We start from the raw sequence: 17,486 nt of genomic DNA on the forward strand, positions 1-17,486 counted from the left end.
GACGGTAAGCCGACAGATGTGCCAAACCCGGCGTATCTTGTCACCCTGGCGCAAGACTCGCAGGTGCTGAGCTTCATCTTCAACTCGATCTCACCACCTGTGATGATCCAAGTCGCCCACTGCAGCAAGGCCGCCGCGGCATGGACCGCCATCAGGGAGATGTTCCTCTCCCAGTCACAGGCCAACATCGTCAACACACGGATCACCCTCTCCACCACCAAAAAGGGCACCGCGACCATCGCCGACTACATCGGGCGCATGAAAGCGCTGGGCGACGACATGGCTTCAGCAGGCAAGCCGCTCGACGATGATGACCTGGTCTCCTACATCCTCGCCGGACTAGACTACGACTACATCTCATTTGTCTCGTCCATCTGCGCCGCGGGGACTGAACCAATCAAGGTAGCTGAACTTTACTCTCAGTTGATCGGTTTTGAAAAGCGTCTTGCTATGTTCGAAGGTGGCAACCACTCCTCCCAGTCCTCGGCCAATACTATCTCTTGTGGCCGTGGTGGTTTTGGCCGCGGTGGAGGTGGCCGTGGCAATGGTGGTCGTGGCAATGGAGGAGGTGGCCGTGGCAACAGAGGCCGTGGCAATGGAGGCGGTGGTCGTGGCAATGGAGGCCGCGGCAACGGCAACGGCAACGGAGGAGCCGATGATCTTCCTGAGGTCGTCTGCCAGATCTGCAAGAGGCCTAATCACACCGCCCTCGAATGCTACCGGCGCTTCGACATCTCCTACACCAAGAACGAGAAGAGTGCCGGATCTGCCACAACCTCGTCCTATGGAGTAGATACCAACTGGTATCTGGACACTGGCGCCACCGATCACATCACCAGCGAACTCGACAAGTTGACCGTCCACAACAAGTACCACGGCAATGATCAAGTCCACACTGCGAACGGAGAAGGTATGGAAATTAGTCATATTGGTCACACTACCGTTCGTACCCCTACTCATGATCTTCATCTTAAGAACATCTTGCATGTACCCGATGCCGCCAAAAACCTTATCTCCGCCCATTGCTTATCCACTGATAATCATACCTTCCTTGAAGTTCACCCAACTTTTTTTCTCGTCAAGGAACAGGGAACGAGGAAAACCCTTCTGCACGGCAGGTGTAGACAAGGTCTCTACCCCGTATCATCGGCTCCCTTTAGCTCAAGCAAGCAAGCGTTTGGAGCAAATAAAGTGCCTATTGAAAGGTGGCACAGTCGGCTAGGGCATCCGTCATCTACCATAGTGCGTCATGTTCTTAGCCAGAACAATATTCCTTTTTCTAGTAGCAAGTTGAATAAAGAAAGAGTTTGTGATGCAGGCCAAATGGGCAAAAGTCACCAACTTCCTTATCCTAGTTCAAACAGTGTGTCTAAAGCTCCTTCAGAGCAAATTTTCTTCGATGTATGGGGGCCTGCGCGTGATTCTATCAATAAGAAGAACTATTATGTGTCTTTCATTGATGATTACAGCAAATTCACGTGGATATATCTACTTAAGCACCGATCCGAAGTGTTTAAGGTCTTTCATGAATTTCAAACCCTTGTTGAAAGGTTGTTCAATAAAAAAAATAATCACTATGCAAACAGACTGGGGTGGCGAATATGAACGTCTAAATTCCTTTTTTCGTCAATTAGGAATCACTCACCATGTCTCCTGTCCCCATGCTCACTAGCAAAACGGGTCAGCAGAAAGAAAACATCGACATATTGTTGATGTAGGGCTCTCTCTCTTAGCCCATGCCTCCATGCCCTTGAAGTTTTGGGATGAGGCTTTCCTCTCTGCCACATGTCTGATAAATCGCACCCCTAGCAAAGTGATTAATTTTGAAACTCCTCTGACACGTTTCTTTCAAGAACAACCCAATTATCATTCTCTTCAGATCTTTGGATGTGCGTGTTGGCCGAATCTTCGCCCTTATAATTCCAAAAAGTTAGAATTTCGTTCCAAACAGTGGTGTTCCTTGGCTAGAGCAATCTTCACAAAGGTTTTAAATGCCTAGATGTTACTGCTGGACGAGTATATATATCCCGTGATGTTATTTTTGATGAGACAGTTTTTCCCTTTGCAAATCTAAATCCAAATGCAAGCACCCCTCTCCAGTCAGAAGTCCTTTAACTTCCTGAGTCTACACCCTTTGATCATGGGGACGAACCTGTAGTTGATCAACAGGCTAATTTTCACCCTAATCCTATTTGCTAACAGTGGAGAAAATCCAGTTTTTGTGCATGATTCTATGCAGCCAGAACAAGACGAAACTGTTGCGGAACACGAGGAGGATTCAGGTGCTGCGGGCAGCGATCCCGAGCCTGCAGCGTTAGCGGGTGCAGGCGGCAGAGGCGGACCAGGGGGCGAATCTGCCTCAACTGCGCAGATGCTGCCGCGGGAACACCCGCTGGATCTCCTGACAGCGCGTCGTCAGGTGGGCGCATGGGCTCCCCTCTCGCGGGCCGCCAGGTGGGCCAACCAAGCGAGGGAGACGTGCGCACGGGCTCACATGTCGATCTGCCCTGACAGGATGAGAGATCCTCTGTTGCTGGCGACAGATCTGCTACGGGATCACGTGCTGACACGGGATCACGTGCGGATCCTCCCTCCTCTGGCGGATTTTCTGTGTCGCATGCACCTGCACCTCCTGATGTGCCAACTCGGCGAACAAGGTCACAACACGGTATTTCAAAACCTCAAATTCGTACGGATGGCATAGTTAGGTATGACAAGCTCAAACCTCGTTTTGGTGGTCTGATAACTACTGGTGAACCTCATAATTTGCAAGAAGCTTTGAATGATACAAATTGGAAGAGGGCCATGAATGATGAGTATGATGGTCTTATTAAAAATAAGACTTGGCACTTAGTCCCACCAACAAAAAATAAAAATATCATTGATTGTAGGTGGGTCTATAGGATTAAAAGAAAGGCAGATGGTCAAATTGACAGATACAAGGCAAGGCTAGTAGCAAAAGGTTTCAAACAAAGATACGCTATAGATTATGAAGATACCTTTAATCTTGCTGCTAAAGCAGCTACTATCAGACTTGTTCTTTCTGTTGTAGTATCCAGTAACTGGAGCCTCAGGCAATTGGATGTTTAGAATGTGTTCCTCCATGGCGTTCTAGAGGAAGAAGTCTATATGAGACAACCACCTGGCTATGAGATTAAAGGCAAGGAAAATCATCTCTGCAAACTTGACAAAGCGTTGTATGGTCTAAAACAGGCACCTCGGGCATGGTACTCCAGGTTGTGTGACAAACTTCAAGCACTTGGTTTTAAACCATCAAGAGGGGATACTTCTCTGTTCTTTTTTAGAAGAGGAAAAACTATTATGTTTATGTTGGTCTATGTTGATGATATAATTGTTGCTAGCTCATCACAAGATGCAACTGTAGCTTTGTTGGCAGATTTGAGAAGAGATTTTGCCTTGAAGGATCTAGGAGATCTACATTATTTCTTGGGAATTGAAGTTAAGAAGGTAAAAGATGACATCCTTCTGACCCAAGAAAAATATGTTATGGATATATTGAAACGTGCAGGTATGACAAATTGCAAGATTTCAAACATGCCTCTCCCAACATCTGAAAGGCCGTCAAAGGACCAAGGAGAACCTTTGGGGGCCGAAGAGTCAACAAGGTATAGAAGTATGGTAGGTGCCTTGCAATATTTGACATTGACAAGACCGGATATTTGTTTCCCAGTGAAAAAAGTTTGTCAGTATTTGCACTCTCCTACCTCACAACACATGACAGCAGTTAAAAGAATTTTGAGATACCTTAAAGGTACTACGAGTACAGGTCTAAAATTCACTAAGTCAGCTTGCAACATTGTTAGTGCCTTTTCAGATGCTGATTGGGAAGGATGTCCTGATGACAGAAGATCAACAGGAGGTTTTTGTGTGTTCTTTGGTCCCAACCTGATTTCTTGGAGTGCATGCAAGCAAGCTACTGTTTCAAGGTCAAGTACTGAGTCAGAGTATAAATCATTAGCCAATGCAACTGCTGAGATTATTTGGGTCCAAACTCTTCTGCGTGAACTTGGAGTTGCTCATTCGATAGTTGCCCGTCTTTGGTGTGACAACATTGGTGCCACATATTTGTCAGCAAATCCAGTGTTTCACGCAAGAACTAAACATATAGAAGTTGACTATCATTTTGTTCGAGAGAGAGTAGCTAGCAAGCTACTGGATATTCGGTTTATACCCACAGGTGATCAAGTTGCTGATGGGTTTACCAAAGCCTTATCATGGCGAAAATTGGAAGATTTTAAGAGCAATCTCAACTTGGTGAAGTTATGATTGAGGGGGCGTGTTAGAATACATTGTAACACGTGTATTCGGTATAAATATAAACCGTATATATGCCCAGTACGCCCGGTAGGCTAGCGTGTTGCATGGTTGTTGTAACCTGTAGTTGTGGTTGTTAGGATTCATCCTCATCTTGTATATCTTTCTTGAGGATCAATCCAACAACCGAACTACCAAATCTTGTAAACCTCTTTGCCTATATAACATGCAACGCGTCCCTGCCAGAGGCATACGCTTCATCCAATCTTTCATCGCCATTGGACTTTGGTCATCAGGATGCTCTTATTCACTCTTTTATCTGGATTGATGGATGTTCCACCCAAAATTTACGAGACTGCCGAAGACTATGAAGTGTTTTCTCACTTCTCTTACTTCTATTTGTCACAAGTTACAGATTCAAGGTATGTATCACCGAACCAAGATCAAAGATCCGGTCAGCTGCAGTCATAAGATCATTTCTCTACATGACAACACTTCTATTTTTAACAAGGTTTGGTAATAATATGAGATGGTCATTTTCCTCGATTTTCTTGAGAGTTGTGGTTCTGTTATGTTTATTTTATCCCATAATGTCTCTTTGCTTTGTGAAATATGGAAATGCATCATTGTTAACCATGTATTGTCATTTTTTGCTCATCCTAGGAACTGATGAGATTAAATATAAGTTTGAAGTCTAGCTGTAGAATTGGAAGTTCATAATTTGCATGGAAGGATTCTAACACCAGGACTACAAGATGCACGCACGATCTCCGCCCCGCCGGAGGACCTTTAATGGCCAATGTTCAAGTTCATTTTTCACTTTTTGGGCAGATCTAAGTTTGATTTACAACAAGAGTCCCACATAATACATGATAAGTGTCTGAAAATAGCAATTTGTACATAACTGATCATAGGATTTTCAATTCGTAATCCCTGCACTTTATGTGTTTATATACATTAAAATTTATGTAAACGACATGAGATTATGTACATGACTATATTTAGTAAGAAAATATTGGATCGCATAATTCATAGTTTTGCAGTCTACTAAGTAGTCAGTACTCTGTCCCTTGCAAAAAAGTTATCTTAATATCAAATATCTAATATGCAAATAAAGTTAATCAGTTTATATATTATCATGTGAATAGGACTAACAATTCCCGCAGCAACGCGCGGGGAATCATCTAGTATAAATTAAAACATGGAACAAATTAAGCGGGGCAATGCCCCCCTCCCATATTTTCTACGATATGAGTCAGTTGTCATGATTGAAACGACAATGATACTAGAGTGAGAATATAAAAACGAAGCCAACTAGATACTTGATAACCTAATGCAAGCCATTTTTAAAATATTGTCTTCCTAAAATTTTAACCACTAATTGTTGAATTTGGTGTTCTCACACTTAGAGCCCGAGATATACAAGGCTACGGGGGGCAGTAAAACAATCCTCTTTGATGAAGGTGAATAAGTTATTGCTTAGAATCATTTAGCGGATAGCACCAGTAATGTAGTTACAAAGAGATGTTTAGTTCCTCCATTGGATCGAGTATGGAGACACCTTCCCGTTTTCTACTAACAATGCCCAGGGCCATAGGCTTGATTCTTGTGACACGGCTATTTCGATCGCATTAAATGCCACTGCACCCACCTGGCTCTTTATTAGCATTATGCCATTAGTAGGAATGATTGTGATCCTTGAATATGTTGCCATGAAGGTCTTCAAGATCCCTTCGATCACCCGACTACATGCATGGGCTATTGGCGAGAAAACGAGCACAATGACAATGTAAATAATAAGGCTACACATTGGGAAGCAATGTATTATGGCATATATCATACATTATATCTTCTATATGAATTTACATTGAGAAACATGAAAACAATAGTGAGGGGGCTAGTGCCTCCCCGGTCCTCCCAGAGATGAGTCTTCTACCATGACTCAAAGTACGTAGAGTGAGAATAAAAAACAAGCCTACTAGATAATAGGTCACCTGATAAAAGCCATTTTTAAATCAGTGTCTACCGAAAAAATGAACTACAAATAGTGGAGCTTTGTGTCTTCACTGAGCTCGAGATATACCAGGCTAGGAGGCCACTAAAACAATCATCATTGATGAAGGTGAAGAAGTCTTTACTGAGAACCATCTGGCGGACAACACCAGTCAAGTAGTTACTAGAAATGTTTAGTTCCTCTACTCCATCAAGTTTGGAGACACTTGTCTACAGGATAAGCAAAACCCAAGCATGCGATACATTAGTCATTCGCCGCAAGTCACTTTGCACATTGATAGTTCACCTTCTCTGTATGTTAGCTAGTTATATGCCTCATATTTCTTTGACATTTGATATTTTTTATATTCCATTGAGCAACCTTGTGACATGCGCTCCTCATAGGCCGGGCATTACTTGAGCTTTCCGTAGAAGAAAGTTTCCCCTAGTCAACTTGTCGGACGGCGGAGCACCGAGGTTGAGGATGATGGTGGTCGAAGTGGAAGACATGGCGATGGAGGTAGATTGATCGATAGTTAGGTTGGGAATAGGTTGGGTCTGTATACCATATTAGGTTGGAAGCGTTCCTACTCCTCATAAGGAGCCGCGTGGTGTTTATTTATGTGTGACGTGAAAGCACCTGTTCGCGGCGTACAAGGGAAGGTCGATCGCTAGGATATAGCTGCGTACAGAGAAGAGAGGACTAGATAGCATACGAGAGGGAACAGAGATAGAAGATGGTTGAGATTACATCAAATTTAAACCATATCATCTAACAACATCTACAGGCTCGCCTATGTGACTGCGGGGGGCAGGAGATGGGCCGTCCTCGACCATGTCCACCTCGCCGCTGGAGACCAGCTCGTCGACCTCCTCTAACATGGAAATGGTATTGTATATTGCCTCACTCAGTTTGGGACGAACATGTGCTCCGCCTGCCACAGCGTCACCGTCAGGAACCTATCATTCTCGAGGGGCCCACATAAGCATATCATGCATGGAAATGGCATAACAAATGGATCATCCAAATGCATGGGACCGGACCAGACCTAAATTCATCATCCACAGTCTAGCGACTGTTGTCGTCTGTGGGCAACCTACCGTTGGACGCCAGCACCAGTTTCTCCCCGCCATACATCCATGTCTCAATTTTTACTAGTGCCAAGAATCCGGTGTTCTGCGAGGGTCACCTGTACCAAATCTGGAGGAATGCAACCAGCACAGTTACTTTGCAGCTCCAGGGAGGCGGTCGATGTCGTGTGGCACAGGATGAATTATTTGCTCTGAGGAATGATCCCCGGTGCCAGCCATGTTGGGATGTTGTTGCCAACTTGGTTGGATACTCAGTGTTTGTTGGTACGAAAAATTCGGTGTCGTTGTATGCTGAAGGTGTTCCAGACTCAAGGGTAATTGTGTGTACTGGATCGGTGGGAGAGGTAGGGATGAGGGCATGGTCTTTGACATGAGGACTAGGAGGTCCACACCTTGCCTTCACCCAGTGGATGGTGTCATTCCGGAGTCTCCACAAGGCACAATCTGCTGGTACTTTCTGAGTGCATGACCCAGTGAATAACTGCAATACTAATGAACAAAGAGTTTATCAAACCCGGGCAAGGGTCCGGGCTGAACGTGCACAATAGTGATTCGTCGCTAGGACAGCCTGGTGACATATGATGAGCACCACCAGTCACATTGGTGTTAGTGATGCTTGTCATGCCCGAAACAAGAGATCTGGCATAGTGTAATTTCTATGTGTGGCCAAGCTTGGCGGTTGTGCAAGGAGAACGAAGCAATATTGCTTTCAATCGGGCAACAATAAAACTGATGGATTGATTACATTCGAAGCCAATGGTACAGCAGTAGTGGATGCTTCCGCAAAAGCCAAGCAAAGAGAAAAGGATGCAGAGAAACTTGAGAAGAATAGAAGGTTTGTTTATCTATGTCTGAGATGACCAGTGTGCATGTCTTGAGAAGAACAGAAGAAGAGTGAAGATCTAGCAGCAGCAACAATACATTTTATGGTTTTCTTTTCAACGATTCTGTGTGGAAGGTTGGAGTCTATGAATATAGAAAAAAGTATGTGCTGATGCTCCTTTTGAATTGTAAATTTGTAATTCCAATTTTACTGAAACATTCTCTTTGCAGTCATGGTCTAAACTGGAGCACTAACATGTTCATTACAATGATTCTGCGTGAGCCGCCAGGTCTTGTTTGTCTCAATGCTCGCCATCTCTTCCATCATAACTGGAGCCACCCGTGCCGGATGCGTGTGTCCAACCCGATCTCGTATAGTTGTCCGAGCGACTTGATGCTACTGCAGAGGCAGGGTATAAAGTACACCTCTGACAGCAATGAGGTGTTCCCTGCTCTGGCATGCGAACAGGATCGTGCCACGCCCCTCGATCTCCACGGACGTGTTGTCGCCGATCTGCCTGGACATGAGCCAACTCGGTCCGGCTCAGGGCGAGCCTGCAAAAAGCTCGGGCAAAGTTGCCGAGCCCCGAGCCAGCTCGACATTGCCGGCGAGCCATGAAACGGACCTCGGCCCGAGCTTTCGAAAAGCTCGGTGCAGCTCGCGAGCCTCGCCATGGTGGGTCACAGACAGGTGGGGCCGTCTTCCCCGACAAAGGCGGAGACGACATATGTGGGGCGGCGAGGCAGATCATGACCGGCGAGGAGCGGCCGGGGCGGAGCAGAACACAGGCAGAGCTAGTGTTGAGTGGTGGCTGGATGCATGAGAGCATCTCGTGCGCCCCAGGTGGCTGAGGATGACACTATTGGTTTTGGATCCCAAGCCGGACTTTTTTCTCAGGGAGCCCCAAAAATCACGGTTACCACGGTAACCACAAAGTACCGTAAAAATTCGGATGAAATTTAAAAATCAAATTTTGAATTAGAATATTTCAAAGTCCATATAGATAATGTTTAAGTCCTTCTTTGAAGTCGCTAAACTTACCCTAGCGTATTTGCTGTTCACACGCACCTATCGCGGCTGCTCTCACAGATCTCGAGTTCGACTCCCTGCAGCTCCCACAATTTCACAAATTTTTTAGTTTTTTACTTTTGCATTCGAAAAAGGAGATAAATATGCGAGGGGGAATACTCGAACCCGCGAGCCGCTGCTCCAGAAAGGTGGTGGTAACAAGCTAGGCCATAACAAGCTATGCTGCTACATACGAGATGCCGTAAATTTAACAGTAAGGTCAGCGTTTGAATTCAAAATTTAAAAAGAACTCAATTATGTTTTGCACGGTAGGAGTGTTTTCCGTGGGGTAGCGGTAAACGCGATAACCAAAACAGTGGGTTTAGCAGAAATTAAAGCTACCAAAGAAAAGACGAGCTTTCGGGCCAGACCGAGCCGAGCCATGCTCGGCCTGCACTATTTTTGGTCTAGCAAAGATAGCTCGGCTCGGTCCATCTCAACTGCGGGCCGAATCAAACTCGGGGCGAGCCCAAGAAAGCTCGGGCCGAGCCGAAAAGCCTGAGTTTTATGTCCAGCCAGAGTCGCCGAGCTTGATGAAGCCGCATACACTCGTGTCCAGCTCGGAGAAGAATTAGCACCGCCCACACATGTGGTTGCTGACGCCGGAGTCCAGGAACCAAGCCGTGTCTTAGTGACTGGCCTGCTTCTTTGATGTAGCATTGGATCGCTCCTCGTTGAGCAGGATGTGCTCGAAGGACGGTGCGCTCGGACGTACTTGTACAGTGAGCGAGTCCACGCTTGCGATCAGCAATGCCTGCTCCTCTTCTTGTCCTTTATGCTCGAAAAAACCGAGCACATTTTTACGGCTTTTCTCGTTGTTTTTCTCTCTATGCTCGAAAAAACATCTAGTAACATATTTTAAATCATTAAACAAAGAGTTCCCTTTATGCTCTATTCCATCTGTCTACCATCACCACTTCATATATGTTGCTACAGGCAGGTATTTTTCTTCGAGAAAACAAGCTACAGAACACGTATGTATGCTGAATATGCAACACATAAAAAGGGTATAATATATGTTTGTGTTCATGTTACATGACTCGGACAACCATGCATATATCAAATAATATAGATAAATGTGCTCGGTGTATATTGATAAGCAAACTCACGATTATTGTTTAGTTATCAAATGTAAGCCCATTTCAAACACCAATTTCTTTTAGTATTTTTCTACTAAAAAGAGGATGTGATGAATGTTCTCATGGTAACAATACGGGCTAAATATTCTTCTTAAGCCTCTCAACCTCAGCTTCTGAAAGAATTTATGACTATGCTCTGCTACCAAAACCTCCGATAACCAGAGCTTGCCTTCACCAAATGCTTGATGGCTCGGAAGTTTCCGCTTGAGGCATCCTTATTATCTCATGATTTATACATCTTTCGCCTGAGGCAAGGTACCTAATTGCATGTTGAGCATCTCAGCTCATGCTTTCCAGCAAGCTATATTCCTGTGAAAGCGTCCAATTGAAGTTTATCATTTTCACCCTCCATCAAATCCTTGTTGGCTTGAGTTACCTCCACCTTCATCTTAAGGTCCTCCAATTCCGTCAAGATTTCTTCCTTCTCAGCATCAAATGCCTTTGCAGATGCATCTTTCTCAACCCCCAGCCGAAGGTTATCATTTGTAGCCTGCACCTTACCATAATCATCCTCCAACTCCAAGTTCTTTGCCAGAGCTGCCTTGAGCCTTGACTCCAAAGATTCTACTCTCGCATCCAGCTCTGCCTTCTGTGCCCCCATGACCTTCAGCTCCTGCACCTTATCCTTAATTTTCTTCTTCGCTTCTTCCTGGTACGCATCTGCTGCTATCATGAGCGCCAAAACCGCCTTCCTCGCGTCCTGCAGCCCCCCCGCCTTCTCCTTAATTTGCTTCATTGCCGCTTCTTGGTATGCATCAGCGGTGTTCATTAGCATCAGACCTGCCTTCCTCGTGTTCTCCAATTCCTCTGCCTTTGCCCTAATTTGCTTCTTAGCTTCCTCTTGGTACCTATCGGCAGCATTCATGAAGAGCAGGCCCGCCTTCCGGGTGTCCTCCGTTTGCTTGGACAGCTCACCGGACAGTCCGGTGTTTTGGCGCTCCAGCTCTCGCACCTTGTGCCCCAGTGTCAAGACCTGAGTCGAGGACACCTGAGCAGTCCTCGTCTTTTCCGCCAGTTGCCTCTCCAGTTCACGCTTCTCGTTGGACAGTCGGGAATTTTCTTGCTCTAGCCTTCGTGCCCTATAATATTCTTCAACATAGTCTGCAGTGTATGTTTTAGAAAAGGGTGTAATTACTAATTAGTGGAAAGAGATGCATGGGATCACGCTACGGGCTGGACTGCACACATGGAGATGGGATTGATTTGATGGAAGAATATATACATATGCTCTGGCGTAGCGCACCTGACCAATACGAACGATGATAATACGACATGTTGCAGAGACTTGCACTTGCTTGCGGCTGCTGTTGTGTTGTCACGCACTCGTCGAAGGTAAAAGATGCAGCCCGTCGTCCTTCATGCCCATGTGGATGGAAGTTGCCTCGGGTGAATATCTATCTATATGTAGGTAAGGGACCGGAAGAATGAAAAGAGAGAAGGAAAGGATGGAGTGTCAATGAGGAAGGCGAAGGAGAGAAGGCATACATGGGTGCTGCTGGTGAACTAAGAAGAGGCAGGATGCATGGAGTGTTGGTGAGGGAAGAAGTAGAGGAGGGAAGGTATGTGCATAATGTGCTGCCAAATTAAAGAGTGAGGGAGTGGGGCTCAGCTCATGTGTCTAGTCCAAGACATCTCGCATGATTTTTTTAAAAGGAAACTAGAGGGTCCCATCAAAACCAAACTCCACTCTTTAGCACTTTTTTCCCTTATAATTTAATGATGTGCAGCCCTCATGCATGTAGTGAAAAAAAAGTTCTAAGCATCTGTTCATTTTGCTGTGGTACTTTGTTGTGGTACTTTGTCATCAAATGTTGTTTGTTTGGCATGCAGAATTGTTGCATAGTCTTTAATTTAGGGGTTTCTCCATGAACTTCCCTTGGACGATTGGATCATTGTTACTTGAACTTTTTGGCTACACCTAGGGTCGTGGGCATAGGGGCCCTAGGCCCATATCCACCCCTGGCTTTCATCAAAAGTGAAAAAATGTATGGCACCACAAATTACATCCCAATGAATGTAACATGAACGAAGACATCACATATCTCAAAGATTTTTTTTTATTTCATTGCATAATACCAACTATTCACCATTGCATTACTAATGCAACACATTACAACCAAGTTATTTGGAGCCGCACGGTGATAAGAATGATAGAATGCTACATTTATTCTTCTCATGTGCCTTAGCAACTATGAGATGTAGCTGCTCCTTGTCTTTGCTAAGGGCATCAATCTCACTCTTCTTTTCCTCCAATGCCGCCTTTAGTTTCCCATTCTCACCATCCTTTTCAGCAATGTAATTCTGGAGCTCCTCAATTTTTAGCTTCAGCTTGTTACCTTCAACCTTCTCAGACACTAGTGCTTTTTGGACTGAATTCATCTCATCATTCAGGCATGAATGCTTCGCGTCAATTTCAATACAGGATGCTTGCAGCTGTGAGACAGAAACGCGAATCTTCACCAACTCATCCTTCAGCCTATCTGCCTCGACATCTTTGTTGTACCCTGCTTCCACAGCTGCTTCCTTGCTGGCGTGGATTTCCTCTATCTTCCTCTTGAGGCTCTCTACCTCCTTCATGAATTTGACCTTCTCGGCGTCAAATGACTTCACAGCTGCCTCCTTTGCCTCCGCCAATGCAGTCAAGTCCATCTTGAGGCGTTTGACCTCTAATTCAGACATGGCATGTTTCTGCTCTGCTATTAAAATCTCCAAACGAAGCTTATCCTTTTCACCCTCCACCAAATCCTTCTTGGTTTGGATTTCCTCCACCTTCCACTTAAGAACCTCCAAATCCTTCGTGATTTTTGCTTTCTCGGCGTCAAATGCTTTTGTAGCCGCCTCCTTTGCCTCCACTAATGCAACCAGTTCCATCTTAAGGCTCTTAGCATCTTCTTCAGACATTGCTTGTTTTTGCTCTGCAACAAAAACCTCCAACTGAAGCTTATCATTTTTAGCCTCCAACAAATCCTTGTTGACCTGGAATTGCTCCAGATTCCCCTTAAGATCCTCCAGTTCCTTGAGGATTTCAGCCTTCTCGGCATCAAACTCCTTGGCATGAACCTCCTTGGCCTCCTGTACTGCACCCAATTCCACCTTGAGGCTCTTAACCTCTTCTTTAAATACACTATTCTCCTGCTCTGCAATCAAAATCTTTGACTGGAGCTCATGGTTTTGACTCTCCACTGAATCCTTGTTGGCCTGGATTTCCTCTATTGTCCTCTTCAGATTGTCCATTTCATTCATGATTTCTACCTTCTCGGCTTCAAATGCCTTTGCCGCTGCCTCCTTCGCCTCCACCAATGCACCCACTACTTGTTTAAGGCACTTAACCTCTGCTTCAGACTGCCCACATTTCTCCTCCGCTGTGAAAACCTCAGACCGAAGCTTATCATTTTCTCCATCCACTAAATCCTTATTTGTTTGGATTTCCTTCAGCTTCCTCTTAAGTTCCTCTAATTCCTCGGTGAGTTCTGCATTTTTTACATCAAATGCCTTGGTGGCGGCCTCCTTGGCCTCCGCCAACCCACCCAGTTCTATCTTAAGCATCTCAATCTCTACTTCGGACATGTTTTGCTTTTCCTTTGCGATCAAAGCCTCTGAACGAAGCTTGTCATTTTCGCTCTCTGCCAAATCCTTGATAGCCTGAATTTCCTCCAACCGTCTCTTGAGATTCTCTGATTCCAGCCAGATTTTTGCTCTCTCGTCGTTGAATTCCTTGGCAGCACCCTCTTTTGCCTCCGCCAGCGCGCCTAATTCCTTGCTTAGCCTCTCAACCTCCGCTTCAGACTTGCCACATTTTTCCTCTACGATCGAAACTTCCGACCGAAGCTTATCGTTTTCAGCCTTGAAGCTTCTCTCCACCTCTTCCTTGTGGCTTGAGATCGCCTTCGTCTCCTCCAGTTGCTTCTCCAGCTTGCCCTTCTCGCAGATCAGCTGGGTAATTTTGCGCTCCAGTTCCCACACACTATCCCCAAGTGTGGTGACCTGGTGCGACAGGGTCCTCACCCTGACATCTGTGAAGAGATCTGCAACGACATACATATGTACTGTATGTTTTAGAGGAGAGAGCTGTACATTACACGCACAGTATTGCACAGATAAAAAAAGGAAAGAGGATGACTTGGCACACACCCGCAAACCAAGGCGCGGTCGGTGACGACATGTCTGTCATCTGCCGCTGTTGTCACGCACTCGTCGGAGGTGGAATGGAAGACGCGTCGCTGTCTCGCTGTGCACCACACCAGACAGAAAAGAGGAATATATATACCTGCTGAAGTTGCCTCAGCTGGGTAGGGCAATAACTGAATATATGCAAAATGAGGAGAGGATGAAGTGTCCATGACTCCATGAGCAAAAGGGAAGAAGCGTGGGGAGACAAGGGAAGGGATGGAGTGTGGGTGGGGAAGAAGGATGGGTTTTGTTTGGTTTAAGAAGAACATTGAACATATTCCGACTTATCTAGCTGCAAGGCATCGGTAACTGCAGTCGCAAGGCATCCTTTTTCTTTTCTTTTCTTTTCTTTACTTTTTGCAACAGTGCTTCCATTGCAAAAAATCAAAGGACAGAACGGTTAGATTCCTCGCAACTCCCAAGGTAATGTGTAGTAGTAACTATTTTTCCGTTTTTATATAATAACAATAATAATAATACTAATAAAAAGGAAACAGAAAATCCTCGCATCTATTCCCTTCGTTCCAAATGAAAATCTCGCTTTGACTTTTTTGGTATTATCAAATTTGCTATGTATTCTGACGGTGTTCCCTGTCCGTGGACGAAAGCAGTTTGTTTCCTTCAAGCCGTGCCATGCCATGGGAGGTGCAACGTGAGAACCATATCCGTCAGGGAACAATTTCCAAAGTAGTACTCACTTCACGTATGACCTCATGTTGTTTTTGTTTAATCGTCGTCATGGGCTCATGGCCTACTCATCGCGTCACATACTTCGTGTCTGCCTTCGCTTCGACGTCTCGCTTAGAGCAAGTACAATAGAGCTGAGTCAGCTGACTATAAGAAATAAAATAGTATATTTTTACTTAGTTGGAGGAAAGAGAAGAAGAGAGAGAAGGTAAGCGGACTCTTGGTGAAGAGCCAGCTCAAGCACGTGCTCCTAGGCACTTTGTGAGAGTGAAAGTGGGCCATATAATAAAAAGTAGTACATTTTTCTAATCAACTATTGTACATATTGGCTATAAGATGGGCTATAGATGACATGGCAATGTGTTATAGTTAGCAGTTGGCTATACTATTAACCATGCTCTTAGGCGTATTCGCTGTCATTTTCGTCCCGTTCCGGCTTAATTGCTAACGCGGCAAGACGCATTTCCGGCGGATTTATCGCTGCGTTTCGGCTTAATTGCTAACGCGGCAAAGACGTGTTTCCAGCGTATGTATTGTCGCGTTCCGATTTAGGGCGACGTGTTAACCCGGAGTGTCGTCCGGGTCGCCGTCCTCATGGAGGACCACTTGTTCCGGTGGCAGCTCCACGGCGGGGGGAACAGCCGGTGCGCGTGCGGGCAGCGCGGGGGGGGGGGCTGTCTGTCAGCGGCAGCTCCACGACGGTGCTCCCGCGGGGCCGGGCCATGCGCCGGTGCCATGCCGCAAAGGCGGACGCTTGCGCCAGTGAGATCGGGGATGACGCCCACCGCCACCAGCCGGAAGGCGGCGATAACTTCGGCGTACACCTTGCGGCGCCAGAAGTCAGGTTGTTGAGGCCGCCGATGTGGGTCCGCAGCTCCTCCGGCATCGCGCCGGGGCCGAGCGTCGGATAGCCGTCCGTGCTAATCTTCCAGTGCAGGGGAAGACGGCAGCCCGACGGCATGAGGAGGCCGTACCGGTGCAGCTCCTCCGTCTCCGGATTACCGAGGCTGGACGGCCAGGCGCTCAGGCCGTCATCGTCGCCGTCGGCACTGCTGCTCCCGTGGTGGTAGGCCATCACCGGCACTGCGCTTGTTTGCTCATCGACGGCAGGAGGTCGGGCGTGGGGGGCGGCGCCGGGGCGGGTTCTTATAGCCGTCCGGGCGACGGGAGGTGGACGGCCGGGCCGGCAGCCGGCATTACTGCTCATTAATGCTGGCGCCTCGGGATGGGACGGGACAGGGCGGCGGGGGTGGAAGGCGAGGCGGCCGTCGACGGGATGGGGCGTCAGGGGTGGTAGACGACACACTTTCCCCAGACGACACGCTTTGACCGGGCGACGCACGGCGGTTTGACCGGGCGAAACGGTTGGACGCCACACGTCACGCCGGGTACGTGGGTGGCGTGTCGAACCATGTTCTGCCATCAACCGGCTGACGGCAAAGACTCCCGTTAGCCACCTAATGTGGCTAACGTCTGTTCTTTCCCGTATGCCACCGACAGCGAAGGTGTCTTTGTCGTTCGCTGTGGAAAAACAGACGGCAAATCATCTGTTTAGTGTAACTTACTGTGCCGGGCATGTTTGCCGTCCGTGGCTGACGGCAAAGACCTTTGGCGTCAGCTTTCTGGTCCTTTGCCGTCCTCCATGGCAGACGTCAAATCAGTTGATTTCTATAGTGTAATATGCTATTCTCTTCTGGTGCTACAAGATGCTAGTCTTCGTTAAGATTGGCTTTCCTCCTCTTTGGCATTTCTGCAGTATAGTCCACCGATATAGCCCCCTTCTTTGATATCGATGCATTCTTAGCATAGTTCTAATGTAAGTCGTGCGAGTACTTTGGATGAGTACTCACAGTCGCTTTACTACTCTTTTCTTCTACCCAGTTGCTGCGATCAGATGATGGAGCTCAAGAGCCAAAGGATCCCAAGCTTGCATACTACGTGGAGGTCGAGTACGAGGAGTACTTAGGTGGTCCCGTGCAGGAGGCCTTGCCCCTTTCGATTAGTGTCACTGTTTGATTATGCCTTCTTAAGGCAACCTCTCGGGGATATACCCCGCGGTATGACCCGGCCGGAGATATGACCTAGCTGGGATTGGATGTTTCAATGGTGACCCGGCAGACTATAAGCCGGCGGGAACAACATGATCATAATGAGACCTAACCACAAACAACATGTAGGATTATTACCGGATGATGTTTCCCGGGGCCCGAAATTGTTTAAATCTTTGTCTTATGTTGCGT

The 17,486-nt window shown here is 46.6% G+C and overlaps 2 protein-coding genes and 1 pseudogene across 2 annotated transcripts; 1 reads left to right on the plus strand and 2 right to left on the minus strand.

The window, feature by feature from the left end:
- Positions 1-297: 297 nt before the first annotated feature.
- On the plus strand, positions 298-439 carry LOC119282954 (annotated as a pseudogene).
- Positions 440-10,262: 9,823 nt separating this feature from the next.
- LOC119282764 (trichoplein keratin filament-binding protein-like) lies at positions 10,263-11,735 on the minus strand. The gene is made up of 2 exons (XM_037562874.1): positions 11,633-11,735; positions 10,263-11,490 (listed from the first exon to the last, which is right to left on the minus strand). The coding sequence occupies exons 1-2, from the start codon at positions 11,661-11,663 to the stop codon at positions 10,691-10,693; spliced, it is 831 nt and encodes a 276-aa protein (XP_037418771.1). The 5' UTR covers positions 11,664-11,735; the 3' UTR covers positions 10,263-10,690.
- Positions 11,736-12,438: 703 nt separating this feature from the next.
- On the minus strand, positions 12,439-14,612 carry LOC119282765 (myosin-13-like). Its single transcript, XM_037562875.1, has 2 exons — positions 14,521-14,612; positions 12,439-14,414 (listed from the first exon to the last, which is right to left on the minus strand). The coding sequence occupies exons 1-2, from the start codon at positions 14,558-14,560 to the stop codon at positions 12,511-12,513; spliced, it is 1,944 nt and encodes a 647-aa protein (XP_037418772.1). The 5' UTR covers positions 14,561-14,612; the 3' UTR covers positions 12,439-12,510.
- Positions 14,613-17,486: the final 2,874 nt, after the last annotated feature.

This window comes from Triticum dicoccoides, chromosome 3B, assembly GCF_002162155.2.
Source record: "Triticum dicoccoides isolate Atlit2015 ecotype Zavitan chromosome 3B, WEW_v2.0, whole genome shotgun sequence".
In the NCBI taxonomy this organism is placed as follows: domain Eukaryota; kingdom Viridiplantae; phylum Streptophyta; class Magnoliopsida; order Poales; family Poaceae; genus Triticum; species Triticum dicoccoides.